Source organism: Aquila chrysaetos, chromosome 20, assembly GCF_900496995.4.
Source record: "Aquila chrysaetos chrysaetos chromosome 20, bAquChr1.4, whole genome shotgun sequence".
Taxonomy (NCBI): domain Eukaryota; kingdom Metazoa; phylum Chordata; class Aves; order Accipitriformes; family Accipitridae; genus Aquila; species Aquila chrysaetos.
In genome coordinates, this window is record NC_044023.1 from 1,181,164 (window position 1) to 1,204,892 (window position 23,729).

At 40.8% G+C, this 23,729-nt stretch overlaps 1 protein-coding gene and 1 long non-coding RNA gene across 3 annotated transcripts in view; one reads left to right on the top strand and one right to left on the bottom strand.

Moving 5' to 3' along the window:
* The window catches only part of WNT7A (Wnt family member 7A), a 40,129-nt gene that overhangs the window by 5,163 nt on the left and 11,237 nt on the right, over positions 1–23,729 (top strand). For both annotated transcript variants that reach the window (XR_003920771.2, XM_029996288.2), the window contains exon 3: positions 8,597–8,868. Coding sequence is in view for 1 of the 2 variants with exons in the window: in XM_029996288.2 (XP_029852148.1) it covers positions 8,597–8,868 (272 nt within the window). In the remaining variant the exon portion in view is untranslated. The remainder of the gene's footprint in view (positions 1–8,596; positions 8,869–23,729) is intronic.
* LOC121232476 lies at positions 770–6,046 on the bottom strand. The gene is made up of 3 exons (XR_005930970.1): positions 5,995–6,046; positions 4,021–4,282; positions 770–2,763 (listed from the first exon to the last, which is right to left on the bottom strand). It is a non-coding gene; the product is annotated as an uncharacterized LOC121232476 (long non-coding RNA).

Below are 23,729 nucleotides of genomic sequence, written 5' to 3' on the forward strand. Positions count from 1 at the left end.
ATGGCACACCGAGCTAAATCTCTTCAAAACCAGGTTTCATTACTTTCACCTTTGCTGGGTAATCTGTTTTATGAATGTTATGCAAATGTACCCAGATTATTTAAATTCTTTTGTTGACACTGCAGGGTGATGCAGGAGGCCTAAGTTCTCCTCGTGGCTGTGCCGTTGTGTGGCTGAGGGACCGTGGCACTCTCCTCTGTGCTTCTCCTTTCCTATTTTTAAAATGGCAACAGGGATACTAGCCTTGGTGAAACACTTTGAAGTCAGTAGAAGGAAAGCATCAAACAAAATTTTCCTGTTCTGATCTGTAGCACGTGTGTACCTGTATTTTAACAAACTCGCATATAATCCGCCTTCTAGTGATAATTTAGTTGTAGAGTTATAGTAAGCAACCATTTAAATTCATCCATGCTTCATACGGTGTATTTGTGATCACAGGCTTGAGCTTCCAGCTTGTTATAGCGAGCTTCCAGCCAGTGCACAGCATATACTCGCCGTTTCTTGTGTCATTTTACCTAGTTTGTCCTTCAAAAGTGAGATTCTTCCCTACTGACATACTGTGGATATCTTTCCATGAGAGCTGGTGACAATAGTGCCAGTAACATGAAGCAAAATAACAGAGTACAAGTGACATCAGTTTACTCCAGCTGAGGACTTAGTCCACTTAAGACAGGAAATGATAAAGTCACAATCAAGATCAACACAAGGATTTTTTTCTAGACAATTCTGTAGACACTTTATTAATAATGTAAAGTCACAAAGAGAATTTTTAAAATAACCGTGGAGATGACGCAATGCTGCAATTATGGACACTTTTAAAAACAAACATACTTGTTTACAGTGGTCAGCAGTTCTGTTCCTGAAGACAGCCACAATCAAAACCAAGGTTTTAAAGCAGGATAGGCCAAAAAATTCCTGCCTCCCTCTCTTCAGGTGAAATGTGTCTCAGGCCTAAACATCTGAGCAGCCAGACATGTCTTTGATAGAATCTGAAAATCAGATTTGGGCTCTGATGGATCACAGAAAGAGCAAGTGCTATGGTGAAGGCTTTTCAACAGGTGCCCTAGTAGCCCATTTTGCAGTGTGCAACCTGACGAACAGGTAGTCAACAGTAACTTTGCTGTTTGTGATAATCACAAGCCAAGGAGTAACTAACTCCAATAACTGCCGTAGGATATGCGTACATTTCATGGTATCTGGAGGACAGCGCTATATTGGCATCGTAGGGCAAAAGCAAAAACCTTTGTCCTTTTGTCATAACTGAGCAGCATTGCCACTATTCAATGGGACTTGCCAAGTAAAAATCATACAAGCTGTTTGACTGCATCTCTACAAAGTGACACAGCAAAGTGGAAAACTCATTTCAGTGCAGATCTATGAAAAGAAAGGCACTACAACCTTGCAGAAGCTGTCATGGACCCTGCATGGGAGAGGATAGAGGGAATCAGCTGAGGGCTATGAAGACATGTAGTGGGTCTCCGAAGAGCATTACAGCAAAACTGGTTTCAACCAATTTTTCATCCTGGTCTTTCTAAAATGCATCAATTCTTTGGTTTCTTTTACACTGAAAAATATTTCAGTATAATCACGCCAATACCTTCATCCATCTGACATTACTTAAGTGAATAAGGAAAGCTGAAATCAAAACAAGAATCCACATGGACAAACCGGTCTTAAAACTTTTGAGCGTAGCGGGCCAACTCAGTACCTATGTACATTGTGCACAATGCCTTTGACTCAGGGATCATTACAGACGTACCTAGATGTACACATTAAAACAGGAGAGGCTGTTAGCTTTCCTTTATACAGTACACTGTTAGCTCTACACTGCCCATTGGACTGAATTTAGCAGTAATTTAGCTTCCATATATTAAAATACACTTTTCTTCTACAGCTTCAACAATGTAAAGGAAGAGGGGACATTCCCACTCTTGCCTATTGAAACAAATGACAACTATCTTACAAGCCAAACTCTTAACTTGCTTGTTCAGTAGCTATCAGGAACTATCTCTTTTGCTAGTATGCAAAAGAGAACAAGATCTAGCTCATTCTCCTAACTGGTCTGGTAGAGTTAAAAGAAAAATAATAGAGTAAAACTTGATTCTTGAATTACAAAATAACAGACCAAGTAAATAACCACTGGTAGATCATCATGAAAATGCTTGCTGTTTTTATATTGCATGGAAGATTACCTGCACAAGTCTGTGGGGAAACTAGGTTCTAAGTGCTGCTGCACTATTCAGTGTGGTCAATACTTAGAAGAAAGATTGATAAATACTCTGTTTTCTGAACCAGTGGTGTTGTGAACCCCCCGAGATATACAGAAAAGAAATATTGTAATTAACAGGAGTCTTGCTATCTACTCAAGCAAGGTCAGAATTTGCATTTCTGTGCTAAGTTTCCAGCCCTTACAACCAGTTTTTAATGTCAGTATCTTGCACGAGAACAGTTATTTGCAGGCAAAACGGAGGCCAGGCTGAAATATGGCCTGAACATCCAAAACCCAGCATGCTGTTTTATGCCAAAAAGTCAATCTTTCTCAGCAGGGACTGTCACAGTAAGATAAAACATTGCCCCAAGGTCACTGCAGTTGGAATTCCCATCAGAAGGTTTTCATACCTGCCTTCAGATGTGTCTTGTGAGTACATGTCTCAGAGAAACGAAAAGATTACATTTCATTAGAAAGGTAGAAGAGCTATCTTCTATCGCAGGGTCAGTACGTGGCATTTTCTAAAGGCAGTGGTGTGGAGGGATCAGAGTCATCTGAAAAGGGGAGACTGTTGTTTGAACTCCAAAATACCAGCTGTGGTTTTGGTAATGCACATGCTTTGAGTAGTAACTTTCTAAATTTCAAGAGGGTATTTTCAAAAATAATCACTGTACCTGGAGTGTTTCGTCTCCAAGAATTTCACGTGTTGATGAAACAAACTTTAGCTTGTGAAAGTGGGCAGTGAGTAAACCCCCCAAAGTCTCAAATGCTTCTTAGAGCAACTCTACTTATTTTATTTATTGGCACTAATCTTCACAAAGAACACAATGCTGACTTATAGGGAACTGCCTTTTTCATTTCAAGTCAGTACAATATTTTAAGGCACCAAACCCCTCAAAACTTTGAACCATTACAGAAGGGGGAAGAAAAATAGGAGGGGGATACTTAAATGATTTTTTTTTAGCTACCATTTTTATTAATCACACATGCTAGGCTAAAGAAAGATAAAAATAAAGAAACCTACAAGACCATACAAACAAAGTCTACCAAGGAAGGAGGAGGCACACCCCTAAGTAGGCAGAGGATGAGTTCTGTTCTTCATTTTTCCTAGCTATAAGTTATGACCTCTATAGAGAGATGTGAAGTAATGTTAGCTATGGCACATAATTGGCAAGGTACGTTGTATTTTCCATCTTTATATTTTCACAATCATATTTCAGCTCATGTCACTGCAGATAACTCCCTCTCTGACCCTTTGGCTTTAAATAGCAGAAAATACAACCCATGTTTTCCAGTGAGATAAATAGAAATTTGTCTTTTTTATTTCACAGCTTAGTCAATTTATGAGGTGGACTGGTAGGGCGGGCCAAGCTATTTAGAAACATACTTAGATCCTGAGAGGTACTGAACTGCTGAGCACCTACCGACTTCCTGCAAGTAAATCCACTCTGTATCTTGCAGGCTTAGGTCCTGTTTCCCATGCAACATCAAGGTATTGTGCTTCTTTTTAAAACCAAGTTCTCATTTCTAATCAGTGTGAACGAAGCTTTTTACAAACTGTTCAAATTTTAAGATTAAACTTCAGTTAGCTAAATTAAAACCAGAATGCAGACCACTCTTTGCAGCTGATACACAGGCAGGCTACTTGCTGATCAGCCATAGCCCAGTCTCAGGAATATTTATACACAAAAGCAAAGACATGCATGTGAGCGTTTGCAGGATTAATGCTCCAAGATGTGCATGAGTTGTATATAATTATGCTCAGTGTTAGGACAGCCACCCGTGCTGGTAATATTTATGTTTGCTCTTACCTGTGATAATCTTAGTGCTTCCCTTTATGACATCTGACACTCTGTGGTGGTGGTTGACTCTGCAGAGCTCAGAGACAAAGCTAAAGGCAGCTTGGGATTGTCACGTGCTACCCAGTGAAGGGTCTAAAGACAGGACTCCAGTGCTTTGGAGGACGATTTGCATCAGCAGACCGGAGCTGCAGAAAGCTTGGAAGCCATGGGTGCCAAGCTATCTGCCATCAAAGCAAATGGAGCTGCAACACACTGCATGCCTTATTGAATTCTGGAAAAAACAGAAAGAGCAGGGAGATACTTACATCCGACACATGAGGAAAAACCCCTGTGTTCATACAGCACTGAAGCGCTTGTTGAGACCGAGGACAGCCCCAGGTCTGGATGGGGGGAGCAGAACCAGGCAGACATCGATGCCCACACCCCACTTCCAGGCCGAGTGCTGGTGGATGGCACTGGTGGGGTCGGGAGCAGGGCTGCCTCCCCTCTCCCCACCAGCCTCAGCGCATCCGCACTGAGCTTGAACGTCACTTACGGTATTACAGCGGTTATACCTGGAAATGCTGCCACGGATAGAAAGCCCTGTCGGATCACCGGCCTTGTAAATGACCAGAGCAACCTCTGAAAGACTGCCAGATCCTTTTCTGAAGTTTCTAATGCTCGGAGTTCAGCTCTGGTGTGTGTTTAGCCTTCGCTTATTCGAGACAATTAGAAGAACGTGTCATTCGGGAGCTGAAAGGACGGCTTACAATTCTTGTACACATATAGCTAACTCTCCACCTTTCTCCACAACTCCTGTAGGTCTCAGGAGGCAGCTGTCATGCTTTTTTTTGCCAGTTTACTCATCACAAGTGGTTTTATGTGCACCCTTGCAAGTCACTGGCTGGAAAAGCCTCTATAAAAACCTCTTAAGTTGACCCAGCATCTGGGATCACAATTTGCACCAATCCTCCCACAAAGATCAACTGATTTGTTCATTATATGCATTTTTTAAATTAAATTTTTACTTTTTTTTTCAAATATTAAAAAAAAATTAAAAAATCATAGATTTGAGTCCAGTTGCAGTTTAAGGATGGATTCAGTGGGAATTGACTGCAAGAAGATTTAATTCCTGGGTCTCCACCCAACGTGTCTAGCAAATGGGTCAGAAAATTGTTCAAGAGACAGTTTGAGTAGGTTATGCCAATGAGTTAATTTTATTTAAACTCCCTCCAAAAGGTCTTTTCTGATCTCACTGCTGAAAACATACTAGTTTACTCTTCCAGCTACCGTCTGATCTTTCTAGCCATCTAGAGAAGGTAATGACTGCAGATTAGGATTTTCCTCACTCTGTTCGGTTATATGGAAGAGTGAAACCCTTGATGTTACTATCAGCCTACTGATTAACTATCTATTTTTGCTAGGAAAGAAGTGTTTTGCTTATTCTGGTCATTAGCCGAAGTGGGCTCTGTGTCTCACATGGTGTGATGCATTGCTGCCAGTTCTGTTCTTTCCTTACCCTGTATTTTGTACCTGCTTTGCTGACTTTCTTTGTTCTCCTGAACCAGAAGTGCTGTTCCTACCTATGAAATATTTTGTGATGCTACAGTCACCATCACCTACAGCTTAAATATGAGAGGGTCTCAATATTGTGTTGATATCAAAGGCTGACCTTTTTCTAATGCTAAGATCCTGAATTTCTTACTACTAAATTTTCAGAGGGAAAGTAAGGCACAGGTATAAGTTGGCCATCAGATGCACATAAAAAGCATAGGCTGAAACGTAGACAAGAGAGAATATAAAGGAGGATCGTATCAGGTCATTTTCCAAATTGTTCATCTTTGGAAATCCAGAAGTGATGGGGTTGTGCCTTTCAACCTAACCCGTATTTTGAGATTAGACTGAATATGGAGCAGTACGTACTTGGTCAGCCTGCTCTAGAGCATCAGCAGAAGCACAGAGGAAACCAACCGTTGCCTGCAAGGAGCAGCTGCCTGAGCGTACCTTGTTAAAGCAGTGTTTCCCTCTGAGATCCTCCAGGCATTTCAACTGTCTGCTGAAATCAGAAGTAGAGGAGTAGTATTCGCTATTTAAAAGTGGCAGGAAAATACATGTACTCATGTTATCCCATTTGGTTACAACCCCCCTATTACACTGTTTTAGTATCTAAAGCACTGCCACAGAAGAGGCTCAAAATGAACTAAGCTTACCCCTACCCTGTAGTCTGACATTTCTATGAGCTGGACAAGGGTAATGAAGCTTTAAAAAGTGAATCATTTATGGAAAACAGGAACAGTGTGATGCAGACGTGACAAGCCTGTGCCATTTTATCAATACTGCACAAGTACCGAGGGACATCATACGTGGATCAATTCCTCCAGACGCTTGCTTTGTTTACCTTGTAATCTCCTAACTTTTAGTTTTAAAAAGCTGCTAAACTTTTCTCCCAAACAAGACAAACTTATAAAATAACTTAATTTGTGTAACATATTTTATGATCAAGCTTGACATTGGATTCTGATTCTGCTTGTGCTAGTTTTATACTCTCTGCGTTGCATTTTTCTCCCCTCTAAGAAGCAAAAGAACTGCTTAGTCTTTACAATGTTGAGTGTGTCAGATAAAAATGATCTCCCAGTGTTTTTTATTCTAGATCTTGAAAACCACTTGTGCTAGATCAGAAATCATCCAACCAAAGGAAAAAACAGAACTACATGCAAATTTCAACTCAAAATATTTTTTTGATGATGTCTCTTTTGCTGCTTCATGAAACAGAAATCTGGTGTAATGCATTGCTCCCCTCTGAGTGGAGAAATCGGGACTTCTTACTGTACCTTCTCCTGTTTATCAGTGCATTTTTCATAGTGTCGTACTTAAAATAGTGAGGATATTATTGAGGATAAACTGGAGAAGGAATTAGAAAGATGCCCTGGCTGGTCCTCGTGGATTCACTCTGGAGTGGGACCCCACTTCCACCTGCCTCCCCATGTGGCCGCACAGAGGCACTGAGAGCACAACTCCAGAAACACCTAAAGCCTGGGATTTCTGTCCAACATTCAGATTTTCATAAAAAGCCACTAGTTCTAGAAAGCATCATCTGCCAAGTCCACAGACATAACGATTCAACATTTTATGATTTTTCTTTTTTTAAATAAGGGAAAACAAGAAATCCTTTGAGGAAGTCTGATACTTGACTACAAGTTCCTCAATAAACACAGTGCATAGCAGTATCAATGGGAATATTGCCTATGCTAATAAAAGGGCACAAAGTTGCCTATTAACAGATTTTGATTATGTTATCTTGTTTTCCGTTTTACTTCCTTGCCATAAGGAAGTGAGTATTTTTCATTAAAAGAACCATTTAGTGACAAGTACAGAAATCTAGATCATATATGTGAAAGGGATGTAGCCGACAATGAAGTGCTTGTAAGATTTCTTTCCCTAGTGATTATTTTTTTGTGAAATCCAATAAACAGCAGAAATGTGCTTGTTTCATGTATAATAAACTACTGCCAGCAGTTGAGGTCTGCCAGAACTTCACTGGCAGGTGTTTGGACAAGGGAAGCTGATCTTCCCATCTGCCCTCTCCTAATGAAGAGCCTGATTCTGATCCTATTGATGCAAGGGTACATTTTGTCATTGGAGAAGTAAGAGTAGGGGTAAGTTCTTAGTTTGGGAGATCCAAGAATTTTTAAAGGGCTGTTTGATATAGATGGGCAACCTCTGCAAACCTCCTTATGTGTTCACGGGGCCCTCTCTCAGCAGAACTGGTTCCAAAAGCCTTGCAGATCCCATATGATCCACACATGGGAAATCCACACACCAGAGTGCAAGAAAGCTTCCAGAAGATAAATTAAATCATAGTTTTAAAGTGAGAACACCCCAGACAAAGAGAAGCCTGTCATTATAGCCACACTGCACAAAATAATACTGGCTTAACCTCTCCCTCACAGCCCTCTGGTGAGGCTGTTACTTTGCCTTGCTTTTGTCATGGTACCTACAACAGGCCAGGATTTTTTTCCATCCTGTGAGAAATTTTGAAATTAAAACCAAACCTTATTTCATTGAGTTTGCACAAATGTCCATGTTAAAAAACTTTGTGACACCTACAATCTGAAAAAAATGTTCCAGTTCAGCCAAAATATTTTCAGAACAAGATTTCTAGCAGAGGTGGTTTTCCTGTAAAAATACCTTTTAGTGTAGAATTAAGTTTCTGATTTTTTAGTAAGTTGAATATGGATGTTTTAGCAATCTCACCCCCAATTCCACCTATTTTTTTTTCTTTCTTTTTGAGCTAGAGCATTTGCCACCCCACCTTTTTGCTATTAAAAGTTTAGTTTCACTACTTCTGATACTATCTGGAAATATATATATAGGAAGTTGCCTAAATAATACTTTATCTCCTACTACCTCATGGAGAGCTATCATTTTAGAGAGTGAACATCCACAAAAATCAATACTTAGAAGAGTAGAGACCTGCTTATGCCTGCAGATTTACAGCACTTCTAATAATAGCCTTCTGATGTTTGCACCGCAGGAACTTGCCTATCTTTTTCTAACTAATGTCACCATGTTGTATAATGTATTTACGGCACTGTTTTAATTTCAGGTAGCAGAGAAGCAGCGTTCACATATGCCATCATTGCTGCTGGAGTAGCACATGCAATTACAGCTGCCTGTACACAGGGCAACCTGAGTGACTGTGGTTGTGACAAAGAAAAACAAGGACAGTACCATAAAGAGGAAGGATGGAAATGGGGAGGCTGCTCTGCTGACATCAGATACGGAATAGGATTCGCCAAAGTGTTTGTGGATGCCCGGGAGATTAAGCAAAATGCAAGGACGCTCATGAACCTGCACAACAACGAGGCCGGGCGGAAGGTAAGTACCTCTGCCCTCCGCCAGATGCGGCCATCTCCGGCCGAGGATCGGAGGTGGGCTTAGATCACGTACAGTGCATGAGAGCTACAGCGCGCCTTAATGCTAACCTCATTTTACAGTAGACAAGTAGGCACCTTTGCAAGTTATACAAGCTTGTTGGACCATCTGTCCATCAAACATTTGTCTAAATGTTACTCTTTACAGCTGTAAAAAGAAAAAAGCAAACAAACATTTTATCTGGAAAGTCAAATGGTACTTATGATAAAAAGCTTGCCTGCTACTGTGTGGGTAAATGGGATTCTCGTCAGGTTCAGACATGAACTTCGCACTCATTTGAAAAGGGATCATTTTCAACCCAACGGTTTAAACCTTGCTCTTTGTGCGAGGACTACCTCTACAAGGAGAAAAATACTTTAGCAAAAAGACCACAGGCTGACTCACTGTTACACCATTATACGGATTTGGTTTCTCATTTTGCACAGCAAGATTCCCGCCCCCTTCCCATTCTTTGGGACTGGGTAGCTGAAAGCAGCTACTGCAGAACCAGCGCTCGGGAAGACAGGAGCTCAGCAGCTTCCACCATGCATGTTCCCTGGGGATCCTGGGCACCGAATGCCCTGGGTTCTGCCTTTGCCGTTTGCTGCACTCGGCCAGTTTTCCGATTGTCAGTGGGAGCCGTTGCAGATGCAAGACCCAATCTGATCTGTGCTCCTCGGATCCCTGCAGGCCAGGCGTTCCCCAGAGTACCTCAGAGCGGTCTCAGCGGTGGAGGGGCTCTGATTTACACCAGCTAGGAACAGCCAGGGGATGTCCGTGTGCTCCCCATACCAGCGCTGCTTTCCATATGGGAGTTACGTTTTGCTGATCACATCTTACAGAATGAATGTAAATCTTCTTGCTTTCTTAGCTCTCTATTTTACCTTCTCCACTGTTTGCACTCCTGTGCATTAGTACTGATTTTAGCATTATGTTAGTGTGACTTAGAAGCAAATGGGAGAAGGAAGTTAGGAACAGCAGTTAATTTGTGGATACTATTTTTGTTCTGGTAATTACCTGTAGGCTCTGAGACATCTCCACTTATGCTGGAGCCAAGCAGATTGTATTGAAGAGAAGTCATTTCCACCCCAAACAAAAGCCTAACCCTTCTTTTATTTATTGCTACTGTAGTAGTTTTATAGGTGAGATTATGGTTTTACTCTGTCTAGTATCCCGATGCCTGCGTCCGGCTGTCTAGTGCAAACATGGTACTTCAAAATACTAGCAAAATGAACACTGAATTCTGAGAATAACTTAAGGACTAACCGTTAATATTTGCTAAACAAATGATCTGAGATCTTTATTACTTGGCTTCTGGTAGCATGAAGGCACATACTGAAAAGCCTGGTAAAAAAGACCAAGGCCCACAGTCTGCTCTGTTACACGAGCACAAATCCACTGAAATAAAAAATAGCAGAGGAGTTTCACCTTTGTGGGAAAGCTACTTCCTTGAGAGGTCTGCTTTTATTTGATAGGTGCTGGCAGTAAAAGAGTCCCAAGAAATAACATACCAGCCTACAGAGGACTGCAAACATAGATGGAACTGGCTACTGCCTCGAAATTTTTTTCCAAGGCAAAGCTCAAAGACATAGACAAAAAAAGAAGTTGCATTTTTTGTCTCCATTATCACCCAGGTATGGACCTAGGGTAGAGGAGGAGAGCTATTGGTCCTGGAGCTGGCCTGTGGGAGCAGCCTCCCCTTGAGGACATGAGGTCTTTGTGCATCTCACCTGTATGTGCACAATTTGCTGTCCTAAAAGATTATGCCTGGAAGATTCAGCTCTACGCATTGTTATCTGGGAGAACAGTGGTGTGTGCTATCTCTGGCGATCTGCCATTCCTCCAGCAGGCTCAGGAACTGTTCTGATCTAGAGATATTTCTACACTTCTTCCTGCATCTCTTACAGAGCAAAATTACTGATCTTTGTTCGAACAAATCTCTGTTTGAAATCTTCAGGGGAAAGAAAGAGTAACATTACTGAGAAGAGGCATGTTACTCCACCATCCTGTAGAGAATGAATAAATGATGTTTTTGCTAGAGAGATTCCTTTCAGGCTTTGCTCTTATGTGAAAGATCACAGTATTTAAAGACAATTGGCAGAGGGAGGCCATTACGGGTATTTGGCAAGCTAGGTCTCTCACAACCTAACCCTTTCACAACAAAGACTGTCTTGTTTTGAGGTGGTACTCTCCCTTTTGGAGCTATATGGATCTTATCAGCCTCCACACAATCTATTCTTGGTGGCTTTCCTCTGGGCTACAAATTCTTGTCTAGTTTTACTTGCCTATGGCTAGGTTTTTGATGATACTTATGCACCTAGGAGACAGACTGGCACCTACCGGGCTTCCAAAAATAAAGAAGATGTTCAATTCTTATTGATTCGTTATCTTCACCTGTAGGCACTGCTATGCTGTTCAAAAGCCAGTCCCCTCTACTTCTTTGGTCTTGCAATGTGAAACTGCACTGTGTGCTGTCCCCACTTGCCTGGGCGCTCATGAATGACCTGTGAGAAGGTCCTTCTTTAGGATGACACCAGCTGCAGGTGATTCAGGGTACACTCTAGTAAATCATACATACATTATTATCTAGTTGTCTTCTTAAGAATCACTGGTAAATTCATCTGTTCCGTCTTGGTGAGCGGGAGATGACAGACTGCACTGCAGTAGGCAGGCCTGCTCGGCTGACCAGGGAAACTGAGAATAGGTAGGACTGCATGGTATAAACCAACAGAGAACCACCAGGAAAAGCCTGATCCAGACTTTTTGGAGATCTCAGTTCAAGACTTTCCACCTTCTCATAGTCTTGTTTTACCTAGGCAGCCGTCTCTCTGCTTCCTGCGGTGCCAACAACGGTCTTTCTGAACCTGCTGAATACATGACTCTGTCAGAGCAATAGTACGATTATCTGTTGGCTCTTTCTAGAAGTAAGCGAAAACTGACTGTGTCAAATGTGGAGGGCATAGGTGAAGAACACCCATGTTCCTTTTCCTCAACAGCCTTGGTAGTGCAATGCTTGAAAAACACTCGTGTGCACACGCAGGATGCAGCGAGAAGCACTCCCACCTGAGACGAGCCTCTGTGAAACGTCTCCATTTCCAGCTGCTCCCACACTGCAGACCAACGCCAGCGATGCCAGTGGTTCCTGCAGAATGAGCACCCATGATACCTCCGCTGCTGGGGTGGAGCAAGCAACAGTTTTCCTTACTGTTAAAGGACAGGGCTCTAACCCTGTTTCTCTCTTTGTCTTGGCGACAAACCACCAGGACTCAGTTTTGTAGCACATAGGCACAGCTTCAAAGTTCCCAGGCTACTTGGAAGGGAAGGGGCAGAGTTCAAACCAGGGGTTGCATACACCCTACAAAACTGGCCCCAAGCAGCCTGAGAAGCCTCACATCATTTGTCAAACCTATGGGAGAGCAGCTATTTCTGACCTCCAGAAACAGAGTTTAGGGTGTCTTTCCTCTTTGAATTAGTATTTCCTGAAATGCTGATTCACTGCAGGAAGAAGCAAGCAGTACAGGGAGAACAGGAGGAGAATTCATAACAGCTGGGTCAGAAAAGAGAGATAAAGCTTGAATTAATTTAAAGGCATAATCCTGATTTGCCCTGCAAACTTCTATGTGAGGGGTTATAATTGCAAGACTGAATTATCTGTTAGAAAATTTGTCTTCTCAAGTACAAAGTTAATTAAATTACTGTAAGTAACACAATAACGTATGTCTGAGAGATATTTATGCTCCAGGAAATAAAAATGTTATTTTCCAAGTTATCCTGCTAAAAAATAGCAAAGTAGGTACTGAAAGGCTCTACATATTTTGGCTGTAAACTTTTCATTTTGACAGCATGGCAAGGTACATGACCAGATTGCTCTCCCCTCTTTTTTTCTGTGACATTGAAATTCCACGAATGGCATCTTGCATCAGCGTTACATCATATTAAGTATAATGCAATATTATGAGTCATTGTTATAAATCATGGGCACAGGCTGCATTAGAAGGCTTTTGCAATTCAAGAGCACACCAAGGTGGATTTTTATTCAGCGTTTCTCTTTGGAGGCATACCTAGGTGCACTAACTTTGCAATGTATCTTCATCCTCTGAATCAGTAGTGTTTCAGTTTTCCCTTTCAGCTCTAAGGCTCATAGGAGAAGTGCAGTACGTGCCTAACAGAGTTGCTGCAAATATCAGACAAAGCTATGAGAAACCAGAAGGTGTTTCTGAAGTGGATCATGCAATGTTCATAACAGACTGAAGTGCTTAGTATTTTATCCTTTAGGGAAAACTGTAATAACGTTGACATGAAACACCAGCATTTGGAAAGCATGGAGTTCAGGAGTTGTCCCAAGCTATTCTGTAAAGCCTACACTTACGACACTCACCCCTTTACTTGTTAGCATCTCTGACCTCAGTTCTTCCAGTTCTAGTATAGTGTGCAATCACCACACCACTGCAAGAATTTAACTACCCTCTAGAGGAGACAGCTCTTTCTACTTCATTCAAGATACTTTTTACTTTAACTAGCCTATGAGCCTGACTACAAGCAGCAGCACAGAACACAAGCTCTTGCAGATGAACCACTTGAAAGGTTGTAAGCATCTAGTGCTTTGTTAGAAAAGACACAAGACTAATAAAAGAGGCTGCCGAACAATTTAACGTTTATAGTTTTTCTGAATAGGCATGAAATTCTGGAGATTTACTAGTTCTGTCTGAACTAAGTCTTAAAGCATGGGAAAATGTGGCACTATTCCTGCTTGCACCCTTGTCTCAGTTTGGCTGCCTGCAGTGGAGAGGGAGTGCAGCTTGTGGGCTTGCAGCCCCACTGGGGTGGCCCTGCCCAAGGAAGACCACAACCTTCCCGGGGGACCCCAGCAGTCCAGCGGCTCCTGGTAGGAGCTCCATTTCCAGAAGATGGTCAGAGATGCATACTGCCTGGCAAGTGCAGTGCTAGCAGGGTACAGTCGGTGTGCCAGAAGGACACGGGGCCCATAGATTCCTTCCCACATATATGCACCAGCTGTAATCTGGCCCTAAGCAACCTCTGCACACAGCGCAATTGGCTAATAGTAACCAAAGACATGTACTTCTGTATTCAGCTGTCTCTCAGCTCCATCAGAAGGAACGTCTCTAATGGCACACGCACACCAGAATGAAGTTTGCCTGTGTCTGGAGCTGCTGAAAATTACCATAGACTCCAGAGAGTCTAGGAGACCAGCTTCGAGCAGAGCAGAACTGGGTGAGGGTGCCCTGATACTCCTGGCACCAGCCATCAAGTGATTTTATAGTATCATCAGCACAGCCACCTGTTTCTTGGAGTTCAGAACTTAACAGTGCCCTTGCAATTGCACTTAACATTTTCCAATGGTTTTTCACCTTTTTTTTTTTGGCACGGGCACAGAAATGTTCCTGATTTTTGTATTCAGAAGCTTCTAGTTCTTAATGTTAGGGATGGTCCTTAAATACAAAGCTGATGAATTATTTTCCTCTTTACTGGTAGATACTAACTACTTGTGAAACAATCAAAGCTGTGGTACATTCCTGATTTAGAGTGGCTTGAAGTTGGAAAACATTTTTCAGGAGTAACTTTCTACTTCTAGTTACAAGTTCCTGTGAGGGATCCTGAAGAGAGAAGCATACCCAGGACTAGTTGTGACGCCCACTTGCTCAAGAGCTTGTTCATTTACATCCAGTTCCCCTTACTAATCCTTCACTTGGCCCTCCATCGTCAACAGATGTGTTGAGCACGTAAGAGCGACGAGCACAACGCTCAGCCCTGTGCTGCAGCTGCAACACACAACTGACTGAGCCCTTTCCGAGGTTTCTTGCCTGGCTGATAAGAGACCAGAAAAAGGCCTCCTATGTGTCCATTCCCATAGGAAGATGGGGAGCTTGGTCTGTTGGCAGGGAGGTGCCCCTTGTTGATAGTGGCCATAGCAATTCTGAGAGACTTCAACTGTAGCTGTTTAGACCCCTGACAGATGAGGTTGGCAGACATGTTAACACGGAGCCTGGCAGTGGAGAATGAGGCAGAGCAGTGGCACAACTGTAATGGAGATAAACATGCCTAAAACACCACACAGACAATCTTCAGCCAGAGCAACACACAGCACTTCCACTCACAAAGCAATGGTAGTCTTAACAAATAAAGAATGTGTCTCCACTGCTAAAATGTCACGTAACATCTAGAAAATCTGATGTTAGGTGCACAAAGTATGCCTGTGTAGAATGTTCTGGTAGCTGGCTTGCTTAATTAAGCTGTACAATATTTTGCCTAGATTAAACTGGGCAGATGAAGAAGGTTTAGGAGAAGGTTTACACATGACTTGTGCCTCGCTGTGACAAGATGGAATATGTAAAAAAACACTTCTGACAAATCTCACTGACATGGCTGTAAGGTACAGGCAAAGAGGAGTGTCCACCCACAGACCTGGGTCCAGTAATAGCACGTTATCCAAGGTAAACCCAGTCCTGTCCCCCCCTACAGTTCCTGTGCTTCACGGCCCTCCCGCTCGGAGTACCTCCCTTGTCTCCCAGCACTCCAGCCTGAAGGCCTTGCACCACAGCTGTAGTTCAATGCAATTAGAAAAGGAGTATTAGATGCAACAAAGTCTTTCCTGGCAACTTCATCACCACATGTTTGCTGGGGGGCAACAGGATTTCCAGAAAGACCAAGCACTGAATTTGGAGGAAGTCCAAGTCACTGAATGGGAAGACTCCCACTGAGGTTGGTGGGACCACAGAACACAGCTGAGTGCTCCCCAAAACCCCATCCCTACTGAGTGTTTGCAGTGCACAACAAGACTCTGCTGGGCAATTTCCTAGGTGTGAAAAAAAATATACATTCTGTGCACTCTTACAGTATTTTGTTTGTATTTGAAAGGATCAAAGTTCTATTTTATGGCTTTCCTACTTTTTTTAGATAATAGTCTTAAAACAAGTCCAAACTTGACAGACAAGCTCTGCATCTTCTCAACAGCCCAGGGTAAAGATAAAGGGAACATTAATGTTAGTCTAAATTATGAGAGGGAATGGGACTGCACAAGTAACTGTAATCCACAAGAATGAATTTTCATTCCACTTGTCCTCCACTTTCAGCTAATCAGAAATTGTGATACATGGTCCTACTTGTATTTTGGCTTTCAACTCCCTCCTATATCTTATGTGGTTGAAAACTGAATTCCTGATTTACGCTGAAGATTAGGGAATGATAAATGCTATCACTTACCTGCAGTTGCAATTTTAGAGGATTCTGGCATTATGAGCAAAACATGCATTTCATGTATAGCATAACTAGAGCTGACAATCTGTCATATTGCTGACAAAGATAGCTGAGGCTGAGGGCCAGGGTCTGTTAATAAATAACAAAGATCCCAAATTCCATATTTAATATCATGCACCTTTTATAACTGAAATAATCAGATGCTTGCTATAATGATTAATTTGCTCAGCAAAGCTACTGGCTGGGTCACACATTTTTGGACATTTTCTAATTTAATTCGGTCTTTCTCTTTGGACAGTTAGCAACATTTCCCACACGGCATACACTTGTCAGTCAGTACTCAGGGGGGAACATCATCTAGATGAAAATAGTTGCTGTATAGATTATTCAGTTCTCCCAGTGTTTTCATCACATTTGCATGGGACCCTTGGTAGAGTCTTCAGCGTCTCATGTTGCAGAAAAAAAGCCCTCATTTCTAAACAAACATTACTGATTTGAAACAAATGCAGCTGTCACAAAGCATAATCCCTTCAAAGCAAATACGTGCTATGTTTGGGTATTGTAAATCTTATGCTGATCATGTAATAAAAGTTGTAAGAAAGAGAAAACATAGCACCTATTAGCTTTAACTCTGACCTATGAGCATGGCTGGTTTGCCTTGTATTATTTCTATTAACCTGTGCTTTTTGATGTTTTATTGAGAAATTCAATCAGAATCCAAAATTTTTGAGCTTCATACCTAAATTTACGCCTAAGTTGTTGCAAAATTTTCAGAAATAGCTGATGAGCACAGTTCTGCTTCTCCTGTATTCCCCAGATGACATTTATCACACTTCAAATGTAGTTTTCCAAACTTAAGACTGATTTCCTTGCATAAAACTAGACACTTACGTCTGCATATTTCAGCAATTTTAGCAAAACCCAACAGAAGACAGGTAGGTATTGGCCAAATTAGCAGGAAACTAACAGTTAGGCCAGGCTACTCACTGAGAACATTTTTAATACACAAACAGGCAGTGTTTATACCACACATAAAGTTTACACTCAATTATGCTGGAGATCCCCACTGCGCAGTCTCATTCATTGCATCTCTGACAAAGTATACCCATTCATCACATAATTTGAGGTTTGTGTGGTTGAATCTCCTCTACCATGCTGTGTCAACAGGGACAGAAACTGGAATCTTCTACAGTTACAGCCTAAACCTCTAGAGTCTGAGCTGAAAGTATCTCCAGGAACATTTGAAGAGCCTTGCAATGATGAGTCAGTAACATGAACTGAGTTGCCTGGGTTAAGCAGAGACATTTGGAACAATACATAACAGAGGTTTTGGTAAAGATGAAAGTTAAACCAAGGTTTGGTTCAAATGCTTTATTAGACACTTGGTGGCAGAAAACTCTGAAGTCATGAAGCCCTGAACACTCACCAAAAGCAATAATTGCTAGCATTTGCTGTACAAATGGAACAGACTCTTGCTTTAATGGAAAGAATTTCCAGGTATTTTTGAAGTAAACAATTAAAAAATCAATTAAATGGAGAACAACCTTTTAGTCCAAGGACACAAACAAGGCATGTTTTGGTACTGGAAGAATGCAGAATGGACCTATTAAAGGATAAGGGTTTCAGGTAATTGCCAAGAGAATGTTTGGCTCTGCATGGCCAATTAGGGCCAAAAGGCACTAGTATTAATTTGCATTACAACTGGTTATTGAAATGACCCTGAGCCTTCTGGTATGTAAAAGTGAGATGTACCTAATGGACTACATTTGGTCCTCTGGGACAAACAGAAGGAAAGTGTCAGTATTCACAGACTCTAAATCAGATCTAAGCCAATATCTATTGCTAGTGCTCTGGCAATGGGTTCTCTTGGTAGTGTCAGCTGGTGGCCTACACTAAGGAAACTAGCCATGCCTTAAGCATACTAGATCTTAAACTAAATGTAAGACCACACACTATTATGAGTACAAACCATGTATTCCCTTACAGGGCTATTCCCACATGAGATTTTGATTGAGTCATAGCACATACTGTTATCTTTGGGTACATAAATCCTGCAGTCATAAAACAATTAACTATTGAGATGGTACAATAGTTAGCATGTAAATAAAGAAGTTCAATAAGGAGTCAAGAATATGTGTCCAAAAGGCTTGGATTAAGACCTTGGTTAAAAAAGAAAAGCTCCAGGAAACGTAAACAATGAAACAGTGGAGATGCTCTGCTGCAAAAGCATGTCTTACAGGCAATGACAAACTCTTTGTTTGTGAATTGCCTGGGATCTAACAACACTAGCATTCACACTGCCACCTGGAGTATTTAGAGGATCTGTATCCTCCCTGTGGTCTTTTATTTCACAGAAGTTTCTTCAAGATGTCTACCCTTTGTCATCTTTGGTTGAAATTACTAAAAAGGTGCAGCAGTTACCAATGGGACATGAGAAGATAGGAAGGCAGAAGGGAGCCAGAGACCAAGTGAGCACTTACTTAGACTTTTTTTCCTCAGGAAATCAACCTGAGAAGTCTGCCTTGCTATAGTTGGAGCAAATTTAGGCTAAAAGGTGCAAACAAAGTCTTAAAATATTTTCCAGGACATTATAAATTTAAATAACTATGCTAAGGAATACCTTTGCATTAAGATTTTTTTGTAATTCTATTTAACAGAATTATACTTTATATTAAGGTTCCTCTTAAAGAGAGATTTATAAAATTAATATCTGATTAATACATTAAATGTGTGCTGCAGACATGCGTGGTTTCTTTTATTGATGGGTTTATGTACTGGTGAAACTGGTGGTTAGAAGCTATTGTTACAGGCATCCTATGACCTTCTGAACTAAAGACCTAGAGCAGTTGGGTAACCCTTTGTTAAAAACATCAATCTTGATAGCAAGACTCATTTATACATGGCTTATAAAGAGGAACTATTAATGGTATTGTTGGATGTTGCTACTTAACTCACCTATAAGTAGTAAACAGGTAGATCGATTAACAAAAAGCAACAGCTATGTCTGGTCTGGAGGGTGAGCTGGCTGAGGGGAATTACATGCATCAATACAGTAAACCTCAAAAGCAAATTCCTGTTAATATGTGATTGCTCACCTGTAAGACAAAAGCTTCAACTGTTGCTTAAAATACCTGTTAGAATGAAAAGAAGAAAATCTAATAAGCCGGGTAAGCAAGACAGAAAGCCAAAGAGGTTTGCTTAGACTGCACTAGGCATTATGCATAAAATTAGGAAATTCCACTTTCTTCTGTATAGGAGGAAATTTTCATTGACAACAGGCCAGAAGATCCTTGTTAAAATTCTTGGCCTGAATACGGGCATGCTGATCTTGGCAGCTGCTAGGCTACAGAGATAGGCTCTGCTGGTAGGATCTTATCTCTGATAAGTGGAAGCTATTTGAAAACATGGAAGTGTGGATCTATTGTCCCAACTGCAACTGGAGGGGGAAAACTCTAATGTATAAAACTTAATTTGAAAATCATCTTTGTGGAACAATTATTCTCACAAGCATATTACAATTAACACCAAAATCATGTTACTTTATGATAATGTGAATATTTTGAATTGTAAACACAAAGTGTGTGGAAATATGTTCACAAAACACAATGTGTTATTGTGATCAAGTTTCTGCCTTATGATAACTAAAATAATTGCCTGTTGATTAGCTGGAGGATTAATGGGAAATTTCTCTTAAAATGACAAGAATAGCTATCACTTTCCTGAGCAGCTCTTGCTTGATGTGCCAGCATGGTGATATCCCACCCAGGGTACAACCATCCTTGGCAGTGGGCTTGTAGTCTCTGCCACGGTCTAGGTCATGTTATCTCTGCAAAATAGCATGACTGAAGGGAATGGAAGTGAGTTTGAGATAGCTCAGGTGCTCTTTCCTGCTGAATAAAGGGTATGTAGGCAGAGCGGGCAATGGGTACACCTTCAGGGTCATTTACCAAGTTGTGAACAGTATGTTAAGTATTAGGATTGAATCTTAAAGATGTCTCTCTGTGAATCAAACGTGAAGATACCTTGTGCTTCTTTCTAGACCAAAGGAGTTAATGAAGAAGTTAAGCTAAGAAATACTGCATTTTTATAAAGGCAGTACTGAAAAATGAATGCAGAAGTACTTTGAAATCACCTGAAAAGCTTGATAGAAAGGAAAAACATCCCTTGTTTACTAGAACTACTGGCCTGGAGAACCAAAATTTATATAAGTTTTTCAGCATGAGAAATACACCTTGCATCGTATTATCTGCTGAGTACCTAAGGGTTAACTCTCATAGTTTGGTATGCAACTAAATGAACCTATAATTAACTGTGTGTGGCTATTGGTTAAAAATGTTTGGAAGCAATATGAAGTGATATTATTTTGCAACTAGTACTCTTGCCAGTACCTGGCTTTATTAGTTTAGCACAAGAGGTGTTTTCTGATTAGTTGTCTGGAACAAGTAAGACGGTTCTTTTGGTTTCTATCACTCTTTGGAAACTTTTCTCTTGACAGCTTAAGCATTTGTCAAAATTCTCTACCTGGTTGCTCCCAGTTCTTTACTATACAATGCCAGCACCACTTCATTTGAGTGCTTCACTACCAGTGGGGAGAGTTACACGGAAGATGAAGTTTAGTGAGAATGAGTCAACCCTGTACCATTCCTCTCTGTGTACATTAGCCGTGACAAGGGTGAATTCCAGTTGTGTCATTTCCTGTTTTCCTTACAGTTTTTTACATGAAGAATGACTCAGGCTCCATGACATAGCCCTAAGTGACAGGCAGCAATGACATACCTGCCTGAATAACCCCCAAGACTTTAACTCACTGTGCTCCCAAACTGAGGAGCATAAATAAGTTTAGTTCATCTTATCTGGGAGTACTTCCAATTTCTTCAGAAATTCAGCATGCTAAAATATAAACTATAAGCACAATTACTTTCTTTCTTTTTACAAAAACCAAACCACTCCATCCTATATTTTAATGGCAGCTTGATGCATTGACATTTAGAAGCCCAGAGTATGGATGAAGATCACTGTCCCAAGATCAAAACTAAAAACAGACACACTGGACATAGGATGCTGGAAGAATTATATTGACTTCGAAGAGGTCGAGGTCGGCAGACATCACTCAGTTAAGATTTCATTGACTTCATTACTCTGATCCATACATTGACTGCAGCACTGGGCTCCTAGACTGAAGTAGGGATTAGGGAAAATGGCGTTTTAAACAATGGACATTCGTCATCTTTTTAATACATGGCAAAATACAGCACAGATCACTATTTTAGAGAGGCCTGTTTTAGAAGAATCAGAATTTTGGAGGGATTTTTAGTTTGTGACCAGAATGTAAGGAAGGTAGATATGATCTAAGAAGAAATGTTATGTTGGTAACATGTCCAAATCCAGAAAAATTGCTGTCTCATTTTCTTTGTAAACTCTCTTAGTGTCAGTGAACACCATGTTGTTTCTTTATTTTCAAAACTCCTTGATCATCATCTTTTATTCACTTCTGGCATGAATATGCTATTCAGTATCTTTTTGGAGAGGAAGATATGTACTGTAGAAAACTTACATAGTGATAGGAAGGTGAACTAGATACTCTGTCCATAACTCTTTAACACCACCCCCCTTTCCAGTCTATTTTAGCTTCATTGTACAAAGTGCCCAAGTAGGCCAGACAACCAGACTATTCAGTATTTCACAAGCTAAAATCCATCATATCCACAGTATCAGTTTTGCTTGGACAGCAGCAAATAATGATTCTAGATAAATTTTCCCTTAATCTTACAATCCCTTTTCAGTAAGGGGCTAGGAAATCACACTTTCACTTAAACAAATATAGAATATAAAATAACATGTTGAATGTCTTTAAGACAATTCAGCTATATTCCTATAATAGTGGGTGAAAGCACATTAAAAGAAACCAGATTTTTTTCAGAACTATTTTTTCCAAGTTCCTTTTTATGACTGATCTTTAAACTTCCTACATGATGACACTTACTTGGCACTGCATTGATCCAGTCTAATCTAGGTGATAATGGGTCTCCCAAGAGTTATTTTTTAAAAACAAGTAGTTTATCAAACACATTGACAGTTATGTTTTCAAATTATTTCCATTTTTTCTGTTAAAATATTTGCCTTGCTTTTAAATAGAAAAATCCACAACACCAAAATGCAAGTCAGACCGGTCTTGCAGACAGATGTACCAAGAAGCCATCATGGCAGTAACCCCTCAATAAACTGTCAACCCAGCTTTCAAATACTGAGCTTTTGTCATTAGCAACTCAGAAAACAGAAGGTCCCACACCAGGAAGCCCCCATCTCACAGCCTATTTGCCAATAGACAGTAGGAACATGCTGCTTTCAGTCTATTCCCTGATATAAAACTTGCCTAAGCATTAGTCTGGTAATTTGTAGTTGAGAAAAACTTTTACAAGAGGACTTCCTGCTAACAGGAGCAAGGGTGGGTAAGAAGGTTTTGTATTTGATATTACACAGAAAACTTTGTCACCAACCACGTCCCTTAAGGGTATGCGAAACTCAACCTGAAGCTCACAGTTCCAGCTTGTGAATTAATGGTTTCGATTTACATTTTGATGACCAGAGAGAGACAAGGGTGCAGGTACTTTCTCTCTGGGGAAAACTGGAATGTGTTCATGAGAGATGTAAAAAGGCAAGGAACCCCACAGACTAACTTGCAGCTGTTATCAGATATGATGGAAAAGGGAGGGGGTGAGGGAGAAGAGAATACCTGGCATGAGACCTGCTCCGAGGAGGGACTGTCTGATGTGGCAGTGTGGATTTCTGCATGTATCATTCCTCTCAAATCCATATCAGATTTTGCTGAGCTATTAACATCAGGTGTTGCCACATCATGCCCACTATCTCTGCAAGCAGTATCTTGATGAAGATAAATAAAAACTTAAGAACCTTATTTGACTTTCACAGGCCATGATTAGATTTGCAGAGCTGTCAGAGAAAAAATATTGAGGAATGAGCAAGCTAGATACAGACTCTAAGCCACATACATGAAATCCACTTTCATAGTTACTTTTGCAAAACAGAGGGTTTTGGCAGAAGTTTATCCTAGGAGCAGCTATGGTGGGATATAAGGTGTTCTCTTAGAAGGACTCCTCACTGACAGAAAGCTAAAGTATTATGACACCTTGTTTTGTTTCTCATAGCAGTTCCTACAGTTTGAAAAAAGGCAAGGGCCATGCCTTAAGGTTTAATTTAAGAGCATTATTAGGTTGTGTGAGAATCTGTTGCATTAAATCTCTCCTTTTAAAAACAGCTATGTCCAACTATTCTTCAAAAATAACAATTATGAAAGCATCCCATGACATTTATTTTCTACTGCTCTTTGTTTTCTGGTCCCAGAAGTGGTGATAAATTGATTTAGTACATGGCAAGTCATGAAGGTTATCAGAAGTATAAGAAAAATATGCAGGAGAAAATATTTTTTGCTGCATTCCTCTCATCTTTTACTGCCCTTGCTCTCAGACTTCTGTGTTCATTTGCTATTCTGCACAGTGCCAGTCATTGAATGAAGGGTATTAGGTCTTCTGTCCTCTAATTTAAAGAATACAACTTACCTAGGGAAAGAGAAGAACATCTCATTCAGTTTG